This window comes from Pezoporus wallicus, unplaced genomic scaffold (genome assembly GCF_028554395.1).
Source record: "Pezoporus wallicus isolate ANWC-B61680 ecotype Strahan unplaced genomic scaffold, APGP_CSIRO_Pwel_v1 contig_8542, whole genome shotgun sequence".
NCBI classification, from domain to species: Eukaryota; Metazoa; Chordata; class Aves; order Psittaciformes; family Psittacidae; genus Pezoporus; species Pezoporus wallicus.
The window spans coordinates 3,070,200-3,088,866 of NW_026640148.1; the positions used below are offsets into that span (position 1 = coordinate 3,070,200).

The window sequence follows — 18,667 nt, forward strand, 5'->3', positions numbered from 1 at the left end:
GGTTCAAAACTGTAAAGGCTTCTAGGAGCAGGCACTGAATGGTGACATAGTGCGAGGCTGGCTGGAGCCCGCTGCCCTGCTCTGAGCCACTCGCACTGAGATCTCTAAGTTATCAGTCACAACCGGTTGCTCCGGTTGTTCCTTCAAATAGAACAAGGCAGACCCTGGATTGTCATTCCCTATGCATTACCCTACCACTGAAGAACGCATTCCAAACCCAAATCAGACAGAAGACAAATACTTAAAGAGACTGAATTGGTTCTTGCTCTTTCCTAATGAGCACTTAAATTGTACTCAGCCCTAGCAATTAATGCTTTGTGTCCTCTATCGCATGAGATGAGACTCACTGTAAAATAGAACATTTCAGTTTCCTGCTGGTTGGCTCTCCTCTTGGCGATGTTTATTTTGCTCATGTACGTCTCTGATGCAGCCGATTTGACTGACTCAGTGGAGCGACTATGCTGGAAGGCATCTGAAACATCAAAATCTTCCACTGTCAGCATGTCCTGCAAAGTCTGCATTGTGGCATCCAGAGTTTTTCGTACCTATCAGAAAAAGAAGCAGGGTTTTGAAGCAGACTGGGAAAGTGACATATTCTGAGCCAAAACAAACGGCCAACACACAGCTCCTAAGCATCAGGATTGTGCTTGCCCTCGCTGCAGTCAGTGGGTGCTCTCAGCATCGTTGCTAGACAGACTCCACACCTGAGCACCCCAAGAAACCCCCTGCATAACAGGCAAAGGCTCAATGCTGCCCATGAGGCCAACACAAGACCCAGAGCAACTTCTTACCTCTTCATTCTCTATCTTGAGGGTGGCTAGTCGTGACTGCAGCTGGTGGTACCGCATCAGCAACTCGGTCTGCACAGGCTGCTGGGCACTGACCTGACACACCTGAGACAGGAGAGCATTCAGTGGGTTATGCACTGATCATACATACACATTTAAATACCCAAATGATTCCCTCCAGCACCCACAAGCTCCTCACTGCCTTCAGGGAGGCTATATCACCCAGTTTCCCATCAACAGTGCCCTGGGCTTGGGCCAGCACAAAGCATTTTCTACCCAGCATCTGAAAGCAGCCCTCTGAAATGTTCCAATTACAGCAGGTAAATCAAAGCTCTGCTTTACAAATCTGTTGGGCAGTTCAGCTGAGAATCAAACCACAGGCATTCTAATTGGCAGAGATACAGAGTAAGAGGCAGATTGAAAGGAGGAGCTCTAATGAGCAAAGTGTCTCATTAAGAAAGGAAACACGAATAGCAGTGTGTGAAGACAGCACAGAGGGATAAGGAGTCAGAAATAACAGTGATGGTTAAGAAGAGAAACCCGGCCCAAGCCAGGCTGCGAGGGCTCTGCAGCCCCTTGGGTGAGTACAATACCTCATCCCCCATGTGAGGCTGGAACTCGAACTTCAGCGGAGGGCAGAAGACCTGGTTGCACATGTCCATGATGGTGTGCTTGTCGCTCCGTGCATCCAGGTTGTCCACAGCGTTCTCAATGATGTCCAGGCCCTCGTGGCGGGAGGTTTCGAGGTTGTACTCAGCAGACAGGTATGTCCTGAAGGTCCGAGCGAGGCTGGCGTGGAATCCCAGATCGCAGCACTGGAACACCAAGGAAGGGTATGGTGACACAAACACTCCCACCCTTGCTCTGGAGGGTCATGCGTACATTAAACACCCACAGAAGTACTCTGTGTCCCAGAGAAACACTAGCCCTGTTGCAATAGGGCACATTTAACAGTGTACTCAATACCATATGAAAAAGCAAGAAGGAAAAAGGACTGAAGGAGAAGAGGTACCAGGGAGCAAACAGCCAGGCAGTACAGCGACCCCACACTGGACCTTGACAACACACCATGCTTTCATACCCTTCACTTGACTGGGAAGGGCACAGAAGCTTTTCAGACAGGACAGAGGAAAATAATCATCCAAAAGCACAGCTCTCCTGGCTGCTGGCTCAGCCCCAGGGCTACTGTGAGCAGAGAGGCCCAACTGAAGGCAACCCCTACAGAGACCCCCAGGAAAGAAGTGCCCAGAGGTCCTGTGCCACTGCCTGCCCCCAGGGCTTCCCTTCTCACCTTGTGAACTGCCCTGCAAGCACTTTTTACACAAAGAAACCCTTTCCCAAAGTTATCAAACACAGATGGACATTCGAGGAAGGTGGCCCTGAGAAACATGCCCTGCAGTATGTGCAAACGCTTTTATCCTCGCTCTGAAGTTGCCTTCCTCTCTCATGATGGAGCAGCTTTTTCTGCATAACTGATCATTCTCATGTTCACCTTGGGGAAAATGATAAAACTCGGAGCTAATTGCTGCCAAACTACTGTACATTAGAGAAAAGCCTGTTTTTAAACTCTCTTCTCAATATAATTGAGTTTGGCATGTTAAGTATAGCAACAGCATAGGGATTTGCTGCTACGAATGCTTAATCACAGCTGAGCTACAAAGCAACTCTCAGCAACCCTCCTCCCATCCCTGATGGGAGCCTTGACAGAGCAAATCTCTGCAGGGCTGTGGTCTGACTAGCTGGCTCTGTCCTGAGTGAGGCAAGGATAAACACCAAAGCAGCACCCAAAATCCAGAGGTTATCAGATGTTGCTCTGCAGGAAAAGGCAGGACAGAGGATGCTGGAAGCAGGAGGAGTGCAACACATCAGCCTGAGCCATGCTGTGGGGCTGTAAGAGACTGCAGTGGAACAGAAGGGCTGCAGTCCAAAACAAGCACATGTACTTCTGGGATGTAACAGAGGGCTGGAGTTCCTGATAGAGGACATAAAGTTAGACGATTATGGCTTTATCCTCTGCAAAGCATTTCATAATCACACATCCCCAGTGCATTCCTTCCTGTCTCCTGGCACAGCACAGGTACAGCTGTGGCACACTCCTGGTCTGAAGCTGTTCAGGTACCTCTACACGCAAACACTGCAGTCTACAGAGATGTGCCCAGGCACCTCCGTGAGAGAAACAGAGGGAAGCCATGAGAAATACCTTCCATGGCATGCAGCACCAAACTAACCGTGGCTAGCAACATCTTATTACTTGAAAACTATCACAGGACAATTTATATGGCAGAATAATAATCTGCTACACAGATTAAGGAATGAGTAGGAAGTTCTCACTGTCTGAGCTGTAACACAGCCCCCCCAGCACAGCATTAGCAGGCTTACAGTGAGTGGTTTCAATTCCAATGTATCCCCACCAAAGCCACAGCCAGGAGGACCCAAAACAAGACCAAGCTTTCCACAGCAGCTCCTGCTGGGAGCTGTCATTTCAGAGGCACCTTCTCCAGCTTTACAGCACCCACAGGCATTAACTGAACCGGTGCAGAAAGGCACAAAAAGTGATTCTGCATCAGAATATCAGTATTGATAAACTCAAAATGGGAAATCTGAAAACTCAGCTGGTGCCACAAGCACAAAGAAGTCATCTTGTGCCGTCTGCCGATCCGAAGAGACAACCCTCAGCTCAGATCAAGTCATAGGCAGAGCTGTATTTGATTTAGTCTGTGCTAAAGCAGCAGTAAAACCACAGTGGGCTGATTCCTGCTCACAGATACACAACAGCCTGCCTATCCCCATCTAGTCTTTTAAGGCAGTGAAACCACACATCCAATAATGAGGATTTTTACAGGAGCTATCGAACGGTCATAATCCACCACTTATCCTGCTTCTATTTAGCTTCTAATCTTATTAGTTGAAAACACAGGCAGTTAAGGACTGGTACAGCTCTGCCTTAATAAATCACCAAACAACATAAAAACCAAGAAAACAGGGCAAATTTCTCTTCACCACTTGGGGCAAAACCTCATTCTAGCGCCACGAGTCTCTCCCAGGAAATAATCTTTGCATGAATGTCTGTATGAGCGCTCCAGGGTTGCACACAGAAACCGATGAGTCAAGGCAACACAGCACTCCAGCTGCCCTGCTGTCCTCAGCACCCTGCAAGCCAGGAGCCTCAGGAGACGAGAGGTGAGCTCTGTGCTTGGAGCACGGGCGTGGACCTGGCCCCCACAGCCTGTTTGAGGCTGAGACCCCCATGTCAATGCTGGAGAAGACCCTACTCTCCTTCCATGACCAGTCGACTGCAGTTCTGCATCCTGAAAACAGGACTGCGCACATTTCCCAGTGCATCTCCCATCCCCTCGCTGTCATTCTCCCATCCCCTGGAAAGTACTGCTGATTGACAGAAAGAAAATAACAGGAAAAAGTATCTGCTGCTGTTTGAGGGTGGGAATTCCCAAAGCATACAAAACTGAGCTGTTACAAAGGAAAATCACTGAATGCCACAGAACCCGAGGAGATGGGGCTCAGGGTGTTGCCAGATGCTTTTGAGAAAGAATTCCATGTGAAATCTTCCCTTTACTTTGATGCGGAACTCACGCTGAAGCTAGCAGTTATTTGCAATGCCCGGAAATCAGTTGCTACTGAAAACCAGGGCAGGCAGTTCCCTAACATGCTACAGCCCTTGAAGTCCCTGGTGATTAACACTGTGCCGGCTGCTTCACACACTGGTGCCCAGAGAAGAAAAGACAGCTCAGGGACTTCCATGAAATTCTCAGAGAAACACACAAAGGGGAGGGGAAAAGAAAAAGAAAGAATAAAAAGACTTCAAGCTCCTGCTCCCAGCTCCAGAACAAATGGCATTTTCTCACCCCTCTCATCCCTTTGATGGAAAATAAATTAGAACCACAAATAATAATCCTTAGCCCTTCTGCAGTGCCTTTCATCTGGAGAGCTCAAAGCTCTAAGTATATTAATTCATTAAGTCTGGTAACACCCCTGCAAGGGGTGGAAATATTACAGTGTTCAAGTCGAGAAATAAACCGACACCCCAGAGCTCAAGCAAGCTGGTTTGGGCCAAAACACTGTGGAAGCAGCCAAATATATGCGTGTGTGTGTGTCCCACTGCTCACCCTGGAGCTGCACCAGAGGTGGTGCCAGGGGCTGCAGAAGACCACTGCTGGCTGTGAATCCCAGTGCCAGTAACTCCATTTTAGACATAGGAGTGGAAACACTAAAAGGTTCCTCGCTGGTTAAATAATTAAAAGATATTTGATGTGTCTGTCACAAACATGAAATAATGTTTTAACAGAATGATGTTTGTGCTTGGCCATGACAATGCTGGGTGCTATGTGAGAGCCTAACTCACACCTTTACCTTCAGATCTTAGGAAGAATGTTCAAAGAGAATACAAACAGGCTGTTCTCGTTCATTTTTATGTAGAACATTTATTTGCTGGGTGTTAAATATACAGAAAACAGTCACATCTCTGCACCCTGCAATCACTGCACTTCCCTCAAAGCAGAGTAGCATCGAAACAAACCCTGCTATGAAAGGTATTGTAGCCAAGGTATGAGAAATGCTTGTGAAAAAGCAATGCTGCACCACACCAAACAGGCTGCGCTATAAGACGCATCCAGACAGCAAAGGAAATTAAACCACACCAGGAGAAGGCAGAAAGGGCTGAAACGCATCAGCGACCACAATTAATTTCTCAGAAAAGATGGGAAGAAGCAAGCAAATGCAAGTGCTTTCTCCCTTTGATGAATATCACCCCTAACATTCATTCCCCTGCAGGTTTGATGTCACTGCTGGGGATGCTGAAGCGCATGGCAGCACCAAGGAGAGGAGATGCAGTGCTGGAGGCACTCACCACACTGCACCAGGGGGTTCAAGGGCTGCTGAACTTCTCAGCATTGGGAAGCGGGTGCATTCCTAGAAAGTGCACTTCTTAAATAGAGAGGCAATGAAAGACCCTATCTTTAAAGTTTTAGCAATTTGAAGCCTATCCAAATCTAATAAGCAGCTCTTCTGGCAAAGAGGGAGCTGAAAGAACCTGAAACCAACCTGCAGGCAGGTCCCTTCGCCATGCAGAGGTGTGCTGCAGCCCAGCACCACATGGCAAAATCCTTCCCCTGCCCACAAAATGCCAATGCTGGCATCACCCCCCAGACACCACCCACATGGAGGGGCTCGACGCAGCTCACACCCCAGACATCAGCTGCATGGGGTGAAGGTGTGACCTGCACATCTGGCACAGCACGGGACCAAACTACCCTGGATTCCCACTGTGAGTTCCTGTATATCTGACTCACAACAAAACCATGCCTGTATCACAACACAGTACATCAGCTGTCGTAACACATTAAACGGGGAGCTATTAGGTTTCTGTGGTCTGAGGCCAGGAATGGGGAAGCCCATGCCATAACACTAGGTGGATGTGATGTATGCTGCCAGGCAGGCTTTCTCCTATACCCAGTAACAAGTACATGTTTTTAAGGTGTTTCCTGAACTGAGTGAAGGGTCCCCCATGCACGCCACAGCCTGGCTTGCAGTGTTTGACAGTCGCCATAAATCTCTTCCAGAGGAACAGTCCATCAAGTTCAGTGTTTTGCCTGAGGCAGCAACCAAGACATAAAAACTCCTGAACAACTGATTTATTTTTAGCCAAACAGGGAATGATGTGTGGGTACGGCAGGGGAAGGACAGGATCCTCCCTGACCCTTGCAGTAATCAACTCGCGCCCTGAAGCATGAGATTTGATTATCTCTAATCAAAGGTTCCTTAACTGTAAGTATTACAGAGCCAAATATTACGTAGTCCTTTTTGAATTTAACTCTTGTTAATTAACTCTATGGTCCCCCGAGCAGGCTTCTTTCTGGAGGGTTTTTAACCTATACCCTCTCCCATGTGGATTTTCTGGAAGCTTTTCGATGGCGTTTGCGGTTGTTTGGTGGGTTGGATTTTGGGGATGAGGGTTTTTGCTTGTTTGGGTTTGAGGGGGTGGTGGTTTGGTTTTGTTTTTCAGATGAATGCATTGGTAAATCGATCTCTTAAGGACATGAAAACTTCAAGGCTATTCTTTCAAGCCACTGGGAAAAACAACCCGAAGCATCAAGAAGAAAATCTGCTCTCTAAAGGAAAGTACTGTGGCTTTTTTGTACCAGTCTAACAAGGTCTATCAGACAAAGACTGATCATAGTCTTCAGACAGTAAGATTTACAGCCTGCATGACACTTCTAAATCATAAAACAATCAGCACATGGGCTTAATTAACTTAGCAAGCTACGTCCAATGTCTGTGGTATCCACGTGAGGAATAAATTGTTTGCTACATGCAAACTTTGGCAAAAAAACATAGGTTTGCCATATTATTAAAATCCAGGCCTGGCAAAATTTAAGAAGTGGGTATTGCTTCAATTCTTGCAGTTTAATATAGTACTGTGAGAACAGCTTAGTTATTAGAGTATGATGATTTATGGTTCCTGCTTACAAACAGGGAGCTATTATTAATTATTAGTTGCATACAGAAGAGTAATGTAAGTTTACTAAACTGGGGTAGTGGTAGATGAAAAAATTATGTGAAATTTTATGTAAAATTCTATGATCCTATGAAATTCCTGAAAGGAAATCAAGTAAATAAATGCAGCTCCTTCCCCTCCTCTCCTGCATCCACAGCAGCTCTGTGTTGAAAGAAGTCATACATATCTAACCCTTTTTACCCCATTAATTCTCTTGAAATGCATAAAGCATTTAAAGGCATATGGATAGTTCTGGTTTTATTACCCATTTCCACTGACAACCTCTGCCCTGCCCTGGCAATTCACACACCAGGACTACTGCCTGGGGCTCCCTGTAAGCTCAGGTGTGTTTTGTTGCCCCACTGTTAAAGCTCAAGGGTTAGCTCTGCAGCCACAGCAGCTGAGGGCTTTGTTCTCCACCCCCAGGGCAGCACAGCATCCCCTGCATGTGCAGTCATGGACAATCGCTGGCATCCACTGCAGCCTCCCACTGGGAAGCGCTGTCACTCATGTGTCTGTGTAGCTCCCCATCTCACTGCTCTCTGCAAAGTCACTGACAGCACCTCCTAAAAACACCTATTTTCTGTTTTCCAGAGCTCCCTCCCTGGCCACAGGGACAGCTGTGGGCTGTGGTGTCATTCCCAAACTGCTGCCCCTGCGGTAAACTGGGTAAGGGGGACACAGGAGCCGTGGAGTAAAAGGCACTGAGCCTCTTGAGAGAGCCTAATTCCTCTTGGTGGAAGCTGTTTATTCTTTTTATTGCTGCACTGTTGACTTTATTTGAAATACCCTGAAGCCAAGTCTCCTAGCTGCAGCTGCACACGTGGTAAGCTGCTGTACAAACACTCCTCCTGGAAGAGCTCAGGTTTTGAGTTACAGATGTTGCTCTGCAGGACAGTGTGGTGATGACGATGCTTTGCATGGAGTCTCCATGATAAAACATACCTGGCTCTCGGGGTTGGCAGAAGCCTGGTATCTGGCAGAGAGCCCAGCCAAAGGACAGGGTGGGAGGAACCTCTGTGCCTTTGTGGAACTGGAAAGCTCTTTATGCTGGAAAAAAATCACTTCAAACAAGAGAGTAAACCCCCACAAGAGACCCGCTGCTTGTATAAATCAGTATCTCTTCATTAAAGCAAGTGGCATCATGCAGAGCTGCTCAGACCAGGGGAACATCCCTGTGCAGTCACACGGGGAAAGTGCTGCACAAAGCAAAGCTCTGCAGGCACAGACATGCCCAGGCATTAGCCACCGACAGAAACAACCGTGACATGAGCTGCAGGAGATGCCTAAAAATAGATCCTAATAAAGCGGTGTGTGGCTTCCACACCTTTGAGTCTCCCTCTTATCTGGCAGGCTGAGCCCCACACATGGAATACAGCCGTGGTGTCTGACAGCCCAGCTCAGCCAGTCCCACTGCCAAGGCTGTTGGCACGGCGCTGGACCCTGTGCCTCACTGGTGCAAGTGGAAAGTCCCAGATTAAAACCTGAGCATCCCTGCTAGTCTGCCATCGATCACCCTACTTACCAGGTAACAGCAGCTTAACTCCTAGTCCTGCACAGTACCCAGTGCTAGCTGGAAACAAATAGCTCTTATTTGCTCTGCTCTGTTCCCTTTCTTCCTCATTTTTTCTTTAGTCCTTCTTTAAAGATGTATTATACACTTATATATATATTTTTTCTGGCCTCTACTCTCTTGACACTGCTTCAAAACTGCAGTAAGTAAAGGCAACTGAAGATCTTTGGCAGAACAACTTTGACTGCCATTTCTGTTCCATAACTTCAATAAGCATCACTTGACCATGTGAAAAACGACAACGCCATCAGCTCAGTTTCCTAGGGACTGAATCATTTGGCAGTAACAATATTAAATTGCTCACAATTCCCCTCTTTTACTTGCTTGTTTGCCTCAGATATGCCAAACACACTAATCCATAGAGAAGCAAGCTGCTGGTTTAAAAGGATTTACAGGAGGCTGAACAAGTTCTGGTGGCTCAGGACGTACTGACACCGACCGTTACGTTTTACCCCACTAAATCTAGTGATATCTTTCATGTGACCATTTCAAAATATTTCACAGCCATTTCACACAGAACTCCAGAGGGATGGATAAGCAGCTTTATCTCCACTTCACATATGGGGCCAAAGAGATTAACTTGGTCACACAGCTAATGACAGAAATGAGAGATGAACCCAGGCGTTTTAATATAAACACAGGCTTCTTTCGAGGGAAGAGGCACAGCTCTTTGGGTCCAAGTCTAATTGGATCTGTCTCTGCTTTCTTCTCTTCCTCTCTGAAGGACAAAACAAAGGCCACTGGAGACGGAGGGAGGGCAGACACGCTCTGTGCCACTTCACGGCTCCTCTGATCGAGTTTTACATTTCTCATTAAAACCACAGCCCCAGGAGGACTCTCCACCCTTTCCCGGAGCAGCTGGGACCTCCTTTCTCGCCAGAGCAGGAGATTAGCAGAATGGCTTTGTTATAGAAGTCACTGCGCTGCAGCGATGCCGAGGGCACAAGATATGTCAAGGCTCTGCCTAATGGGTGAGACTGAGCCAGGTGGGATTTGGGGGAAATGGTGCTAAATTAGCTGCTCCAGCATCCTGACGGTTCAGATTTGCCTGCAAATCAAAACCTGCACATGGCAATTTGTGCTTGATACGAAGGGTGTGCGAGAGCACCATCAACCCTCCTGTGTCCTGGAAAGACTGCCTGCTACATCGTTAATCATCCCCCTTGGTGACACAGGGTGGAGAAGCCAGGAGCACTTCCATAACTGCAGTACACGGGCGCTGGTGGGATCCCATTAAAGCACAGTCAGCCAAGTTCTGAGCTAAACCAGAACTCTGTTCCTACCATGAAGCCCCTCTGCACTCATGTCCTGCAGACGCACTCCCCCTGCACAGACACCGAGGGCCCTGCATTGCCTACTCTGCTCACACTGCTGCAGCCAAGGGCTCTGCTGGCTCTTGATCAATGGTAAAATTCACCTTCTGTGCTCAGAGCCCCTCTGCTGTGTCCTATTAAACAGCAGGGCTACCCCAAGGGACAGAGGACCTGTATCCTGCATATCGCCATGGTACAGACCTGGTGCTTGCAAATAGCACCATCTTCTTATCATGGTTAAACGTACTAAGATGAAAATTCTAACTCTAAAACTACATCTAAAAATATCTGTTTTCTTCATTTCAAAACAATCTCTTTTCTTTATTTTCCTTTATGTGGATTACAAACCTATAGGAAGCCCAATGCTGCTGGATCTGATGACTGCCTGTTCTTTCAGTACTAGTGGGATACAGTGAGTGGAATCTGTGCTGAAACTCTCCCCGCCATGCATGTGCACAATACACTGAATCTGTACAAAAGTCTGCTCAAATAATCTGCTCTTCCTTTGAGGATTTAAAATTAGGACACCTGCGAGCAGCTCCCACAGTCAAGATTTTGTTTTCTTTGGTGAACAGAATGTATATAACTAAGGGAATTTAACTGCACAGAGTTGAAGATGCTTTAGTTAAAGTCCCCTGAAGGGATTCCTGAAGTGCGGAAGAAAAGCCATCTGCTGACTCCAGTGGAAGTGTCAGCAAGCAAATAAAGTTGGGAGGAGCAATACAAACAGCCAGGACTAAAATGGAACTCGGCAGCTCTCCAAGAAGTCCAAGTCCCCAAAACTCCATTAATAAAAGTCATTCTAGCTTAAAAAATAAATGAGAAAGAGAACATAAAAGCAGAAGCTCCACAGACTGATCAAGGTATTATCATACCTTGCTGTTCAAACGTCTCTATCATCAAGTTAGTAGTTTTTTTATATGGCTAAATACATCTTAAAGAGAACAAAGAATATGCTAAAAATATTTTATCTCGAAATCTTGAAGTCATCAGGGGTTTTGTATCAGATTTACTTTAATTAATGCTTAGAAGAGTAATGTAACTGAGTTAGGAAATGAGATAAACACTCCGGAACATTTTAAATTATACAGCTGGGTAACAATGAAACCAGCAGACTAACTCGGTACTTACAGATCAGTTATTTATGTGCTCATTGAAGCGACTCTAGCAGGAAGAAACTGCATCATGCACTCTATGCCACTATGAAGATGCCTATTAAAGAAAGAAATGGAAATCCCTTCTCTCGAGTCATTTAAGAGCAGCTCATAGGAGTCACTGATACAGAAACAATTCCTGCCATCACTAGAAACCTGCTTTCAGCAGCTCCTGCCTTGAGGCTATTTTGTGCAAAGAGCACTTAAGGTACAACTCAGCAAGCTCCTCCCTAGCTAGAAAAGCACTTCCACGTGTGCTTAACTGCCTGCATGTGCTTGATGCCACCAAAGTTGAGGAGAGCTACGTGCCTGCTCATCCTCATAGAAACTGCAGATGCATGTGGTAGAGAGAAGAAATACTGTTTCAACAACAAAACCAAGGATGTATCTGGTCTTCATAAGAGTTTATCTGTTTCAAATGCAGACTAATCGATGGGCCAGGAGGAAACCTCAGGCCCACCTGGCTCGCCCCAAGGCAAACTCTCCATCAAAGGCCCTAGACTTTGAGAAGCTCCAGCCCCAGGACACCCTGCTCTGTGGGAATCAGCAGATGAAGGAATTAACACGGTCCCTCCATGTCTGCACGGTTCTGACGGCAGAACCGAATATACTGGTAACAGGACCTCAACATGCTCATAATACAACATGGAAGGTGCAGAAAATACACAAGCAATATCTAGTTTGTAAAGGAGGTTGCCTGAACCACGAAGTTCAATCCAGACTCCCCTGCTTATGCACTCAGCAAAGCGTTTGGCTCGGGTTGGTTCAACACCCTGCAGTTACAATGAGAACGTCCACCTTATTTCCAGGCACTGATGAAAGCAGTTGTACGTAGCATGAATACGAATCAATTACTCTGCTGCATGATCATGTGGCCACCATAAAGTTCAGAGAAGGCTGAATATGAGTGGTGCCCAGAGAAGCTGTGGCTGCCCCATCCCTGGCAGTGCTCAAGGCCAGGTTGGCTGGACAGGGCTTGGAGCAAGCTGCTCTAGTGGAAGGTGTACCTGCCCATGGCAGGGGTTGGAGCTGGAGGAGCTTTAAAGTCCCTTCCAACCCAAATCAATCTATGATTCTATGACTCCCATGTCATGGCAACTCTGGCTCTGCTCATATATGCCTACATCAACTGAGGGGAAAGTCAAATGTGTGTGTTCAGCTGGAAAGAAAACGCACCATCGCGGAGAAAAACAAAAAAAATTCAACTTTAAAGCACATTTTCAGGCCCCAGTTGAGCATATTTTAAAGCCCCAACAATCACCCTCTTCATTACCACCACATGAGAGCTCATTTAAGGACCCTAAGATTCAGCTGTGCACTTATCAGTGGAAAACGGGCAGGATGCACACAGAGGGAGGAAGCACTTACATCAATGAGGTCAGAGACGTCGTGGATGTAGTATTTACTGACAGCGGCATTGGTGGCTGCTAGGTTCAGCAGGTAGTCGTTCCTGGCTTTAGTACACTTCAGCTTGTTTTCAGAGTATTTGGCTTGTCTCTGAAAAAGCAAAATGCGCTGTCAGAGCACAAACAGGATGCTACTTTCACAGCTTCTCTTGCTGCAGGGCCCCAGAGCGCCCTGCAGCCTGGGTGTGACATGTTAATTTGTTATCAGCTATGAAAACAGGCACCCTTTCCAGGATGGAGGAGATCACATCTGAACATCCCTGGCACCGTCAGCCAATGCACAACGAGTGCTTTCTGCTCAGCTGCACCCAGTGCATCCCGAGCACAGCTGTTCCTCCTTCAGCTGTGCATTTATGGAGGTTTTGGCATCAATCAAAATTAGAGGGCCAAATCTCCCTCCCAGAAACACTGACATACATTTGGACTTGCTCCATTCATGCAGCTGTATCAAAGCGGAATCTGGCCCAGAGGCCCAAGCTACAGAATTTAGAACAGGACCCAGAATTCAAAACTGTAGGACAGCAGATGTGCTCCAGAGCTGGGGCATTCGCTCAGGCACACCACTTCAGCACAGAACAGTAACCTTTCAAAGAAGCGCTGCTAGACAATGTCCCAGTGCTGGCTCGGTGTGTGAGCAAACTCCTCCTAACTGGGGAAGCTACTGCTTTTTCCTCCAAAACTGGTAGAAAAATTTCAGTTTTGGAGATCCTGAGACCTGGGGGATTTGCTGAAGCCAGAATGGAGTTTAGTGTTTTGACTAGCAAAGCCAGCGAATATTGCACTTAAACTCCCAGACAGTTTGCAGAGGAAGAAACCCTGATATTCTACATATCGCACCCTTTTTCTGCCTGCCACAAGTCTCTGACTGCAGGAACCCTGGGACAGCTGTTGTCCACTGTTAAAAGTGCTTCTTTTACAAAGCAAGCCATGAGCAAACCATAGACCCTCATAGCAGGGTCCCGTGTCCAGCTCTGAAAGCATCACTGCGCCCAGCCAGACACACCAGTGTGCTGCTCTCCTCAGCCTTCCACACAGCCCCCTGGGTACCAGCCATGCACAAGCACCTTGACCACCAGTCTTTGACACATGGGTTGACATCCCCCCTAACCCTTCCCACAGACACTGGAATGGCTGCATGGAAATGGATAGGGCTGGAGCCAAGCCCTCCTGCCTGCCAGGAGCCCTCACCCAGCCTGGCTCCCCCATCCTTGCCTCTCGCCCACCTTCTCCTTCATCTTCTCAATCTTCTTGACAGAGCTCCGCCGCTGAGGCCTGTCCTCGTGCCGCAGCAGGTTCACACTGATGTCCCCGGACTTGTTGAACTGCTTCTCCTCCTGCTTCTCTGCCTCCTTCAGCTTGCTCTCAGCGCTGATGCTTTCTGCATGATACATGTGGTAGGTCTTCATCACCTGAGGAAACAGAAGTCTGAGAGTCACCTGCCCAACAGGCACACAAAGCACCAGTGCATGAGAGGATGACAGTCATGGGCAGCATAGAACAGCCTCAGTCGTGCCTGGGCTGCCTGAGGCCACTGTGGCAGTAAGAAACAATAAGCTGGGAAGGAAACTCACACAAAATTAACCCCATAACTAGCCGTATTTCAAAATGGCAGAGGGCTGGTGTAAGAATCACTATCCCTGCTCAGTCCCCATTGCAGGGGCAGGCTGAGATGTGCCTCTTTGCACATACCGGAGTTCAAAGAGTAATGTGCATCTACCTACAGGGAAATGAGAAATAACAACCAGTGCTCTGCAGCTGGGATAAACGGTCTCCATGACAAGAGACTGTAAGGAGACCAAAGTCAACCTGAAGTCACTTTCGACCCAACCCCTCTATTCCTGCACTTGAACTTGCTAAGCCAACCCATTGACATAACCCCTGCTCTACCATGCTAACAGTAGATCCCATATTGAAGTTACACTTCCCAAGCAGAAATGCTGTTTGTCTCTTATCACCACTTAATTCTCCTCTTGCTGCTGCCAGGAAACAGAATTAGCGCCAGTGTGGACTGCAGCAACACCTAGTCCTTTAAATTCAAGATCACCATCAGTGTCTCTGGATAGACGATGCTGATCTACTGCCAAGAAAACTCCTGCAGGCAAAACTGCTACCACAGCCTTTTCTTTCAGATACAAAAGCCCAAAGGGCACATTGCGATCATTTTAATGGAGCTGGCAAGAGGAACACATCTGCTCTTCTCTCTTTACGCCTTTAGTCACGTTGTCCCCTTTTATCATCTCCCCTCAGGATTTGGATGTTGTACTTCACATTGCCTTGACAAGGCTTGAGATGCCTGACTTCCTGCTGAAGATGAGCCTCACACAGAGCCTGGGCACCACTGGAGTGGCCCTGGGACAGGCTGGCTGAGGTCCATGAAGCAAAAAGGAGCAGGAACCCACAAAAGCAGAGTATCTTTGCACAAGCTTTAATGAAGAAAATACAGAGTTTTCCTCAGCTGCGGCTGTCAGCAGGAACCAGGAGTGTTTAACTTGGATGAGGCTGCGCTGAAACATATGATGTCTCCTCTTGCCAAGCACAAACGTCAGCTGCAAATGAGCTCCAAATGCCGCATCGAAGCCTGCACAAATGTGCCATCACTGGCAGTTATAATTTTAGGCAACTGCAAGGAATCACAAGCCAAGGTGTGCTCCCTGTTTCTGAGCTGCCTTATTCCAAAATCCTGCAAATTCTAAACCCAAATTGCAGTTTCCAAAGCGAATGTCACAGGACACACACAAACCAGATGATTTCTGGGGTCTTCCTAAGGAGAAGCCTAGAAGGCTTCACTGAGCCCTCCCCATCTTTGCTGTCTCCATCTTTCTGTGAAAAACTCAGAGGAAAGGGAGAAAGAAAAGTCCTGCCCTGCAGCATGACTGCATGGGCAGTCATGAAAGAGGTTTCTCCAGCAGCCAGAGATGCCCAAACACAATGCAACAGAAAGCACAACGCAACAGAAAGCACAACAATTAGTGGTCCAAATTGCATGGGTTTTGTGAAATCTAAAGGTTATGAGACTGTAACCTAATCAGCAAAACTTGAGCACATTTCACTGGTGGTCTCTGCTCACCCAGGGCTACACCACTGCTGCAGGCCTTGGGACACGCTGCTGTAACCCCTCTTCCATGGACTTCAGTGGCTCTTGTGAGGCAAGAGGAATGTTGGAAGAAGGAGCGCAAGGCAGGCCTCCATTGTGCAAGGGGGTCCGAGCCCCACTGCTATCTGGTACCTTTGCACAGGCTCTGATTGATCTATCTGCTAATGACCGGAAAAACCTTCCTTAACAAGGGCCCTTTTTCTCCCTCTCCATGTTTTCTCCCTGCTTAAACCTGGAAAGGTAACATGAGACCCAGGTTTAAAAGTCCTGCAAAAGTCTCTTTAACAAAGTGCAAAGAACCTAACAGCCGTTAAAGTACTTCCGCCAGCATCCATGTAGCTGAAAACAGATGCCTTAAACAGCTCACTGTGCAAACCATTCTCCTCATCAACTGCTGTGCCACCCAGCTCACACTTAGAAATTTGGGGGATACTTCTGTTTTAATATCTGCCTTAATTTTGAATGGGGATTACCTGCACTGCAGCAATCAGCCCTTTGATCCGCAATTCCCTCGTGCCTTCTCATCACTTGCAATCAATCAAGTCACTCTGTCCCTGTCTTACACTATTGTGCCATAGAGAAAAACTGCCACAGCTGCGTCCCTGGGATCTTTTCTGTAAATAAGTTAATTAGCTGCAGCGGAGGGAGAAAAACATGTTCCGATATTCATTGGTTATTTAACAACACAAGTTGTGTTTTCCAATATTAATAACATGTTCTGGGTAAAGGCCATTGCCAAAATGCCATCCACAAATGGCACTGTTTGCTGCCTTCAGCTAGAAGTGCTTTATATTCCTAAAGAGCTGGTGATTAAGGCTCTGACCCAGCAGAGGAGCCAGATCAGAAACAGGGTGACCTGTGTAAGCACAGGCTCAGACCCTCCTGAAGTTGAGGAAACCAAAACACAAACTCAGCACATCGGGTGAAGCAGAGATAAGCAGGGCCATAGGTGGAAGCCTGCAGAAGACCCAAGCCCTTTCTTCTTTGCATGGAGCCTATGGCACAACCTCAGGGACACTCAGGGCATAAGGTCTAAGAAAGGGAGAAATCCATCAGACCAATGCACACTGACCTCCCTCTCCCTGGGAACATGGGAGCAAACATGTCCCTTTCATAGGATTTCTATGGCGTGACACAGAGCAACATTTCCACCATGCCATACAGTCAATGATTTCTACAGCATGACACTGACAGAAAACATCTGTAAGCCACAAAGGTATTGCCTTCCCCATTGCTGCACTTGCAATGGAAAGGGAAAACTTCCAATTCATGACCTCCTACACAGGGAATGATGACTCTTATTTATTACTTTTAATGAGGGTAATGTATCTGTAGATCTTACTGTAATTAATACAATTCATTTCACAGTTATTACTCCTCTTCCATAACACTTTGTGACAAAGAATCACACCGGTTCACATGACAGTACTTCTAAGGACTTCAACACGCTTCTGCCTTCAGCTATAGCCATGTCCCTGCATTATGGCACACAAAGCCCATACATCAAGTAACTCATGGCTAGTGCCATACCCCAAGTGGTACATCATCACCTGAGCCTACAGAAAATACAACCAGAACAGTGTTATGGGGTTACTGCTTTTCTTACCCTAATTCTGGCCTGACTTCCTTAGGTAGGAATGCATACAATACGAAAGGGGACACGTGAGCAGAGGAACAAAGAACCTCCAGCCTCTACAGACTTCAACTTGATATCTGTCTGCTGGAGTCAGTAAGCAGGAATCAAAAGAATGAGGCTGGCTTTAGTTCACAGCTGAATTATTTCTGTGTAAAGCTGTTCACAAGCAACTCCTACTTCAGAATGAAAGTCATCTACTTCCTTTTTAATTAAAATCAGCATGGGTTTTGGGTCTAGTTTTTTCCACGAGTCCACAGGGTGACTCGCATCAGAGCAGCGACAAGGCTGGATTAAAATCAATTTAGTTATTTTGGTTTGAGACAGCAAACGCCTGAGAAGGCTGTAAAAAATGTATCATTTCCATACAGTGCACAGAATTTCCCTCTTAAAAAGCAGCCTAGCCAGAGCACAGATGTACTAGGGTTACAAGGCTTAGCCACAGGCAAGACGGACGACTTCCTTGCATTGACAGCAGACAAATGACATTTTACAAGCAACAGCTTTGTGTCCTTTGAGCCAGGGACCCTTATTCTATACCTGATTTTGTCAGCAGCCACTGCTACTGAATGTGCTGCTCTTGGGTAGCCAGTATATGGCAATGAACACATCAACATCATGCCAGTCCCGAAAAACATCCCCAGCATGCCAGATCAGCCTGCAGACCAAGCCTGTTCCACCTGATGTCTCAAGGACAGAAAACTACTGACTGGAGGGGAGCTGCTTTGCATTGAGCAGGTTTAACATGATCTTGCTTGCCCAACACAGCCTACTTTTTCTTCACATTTCATCACAGTTTCTGAAATAAGCATGTCTCTCCCCTGCTCCCTCTCAGCCAGATGACACAATCGGTTTGTTATCTCAAGGTCAGTTCAAAGAAAACACAAAGCTCTTCCAGCTGTTCCAGCCTGTTTCACCATTCAAACACATTCTGCTTAGCATGTGGGAGCAAAGCAGTGAAGGGGTGGGGGTGTGTGGGGGGGAAATCTCAGCTCCAGCAAAGATGAAATTTGCCACAGATTCAGTGGGAGCAAAACTATTCTCTATGCTCTTCCTTAACCAACTGCACACACTCTGGACCTCAGCACACTTCTGATCCTGATGCTGACCTAACCATGTCCCTCAGGTGATGCTCTATCCCATGTTTGGGTTCTCAGTACACTGGCCCATAGGTATTCAGGTCAGCCCAACCTTA

The 18,667-nt window shown here is 47.1% G+C and overlaps 1 protein-coding gene across 4 annotated transcripts in view; it reads right to left on the bottom strand.

Moving 5' to 3' along the window:
• Nucleotides 1-18,667, bottom strand: part of SRGAP3 (SLIT-ROBO Rho GTPase activating protein 3) — a 112,370-nt gene that overhangs the window by 23,180 nt on the left and 70,523 nt on the right. For all 4 annotated transcript variants that reach the window (XM_057417730.1, XM_057417729.1, XM_057417731.1 and 1 more), the window contains exons 5-9: nucleotides 13,969-14,154; nucleotides 12,708-12,836; nucleotides 1,382-1,603; nucleotides 792-893; nucleotides 348-545 (exon numbers count right to left, since the gene is read on the bottom strand). In XM_057417730.1, the coding sequence (XP_057273713.1) occupies nucleotides 348-545; nucleotides 792-893; nucleotides 1,382-1,603; nucleotides 12,708-12,836; nucleotides 13,969-14,154 (837 nt within the window). The remainder of the gene's footprint in view (nucleotides 1-347; nucleotides 546-791; nucleotides 894-1,381; nucleotides 1,604-12,707; nucleotides 12,837-13,968; nucleotides 14,155-18,667) is intronic.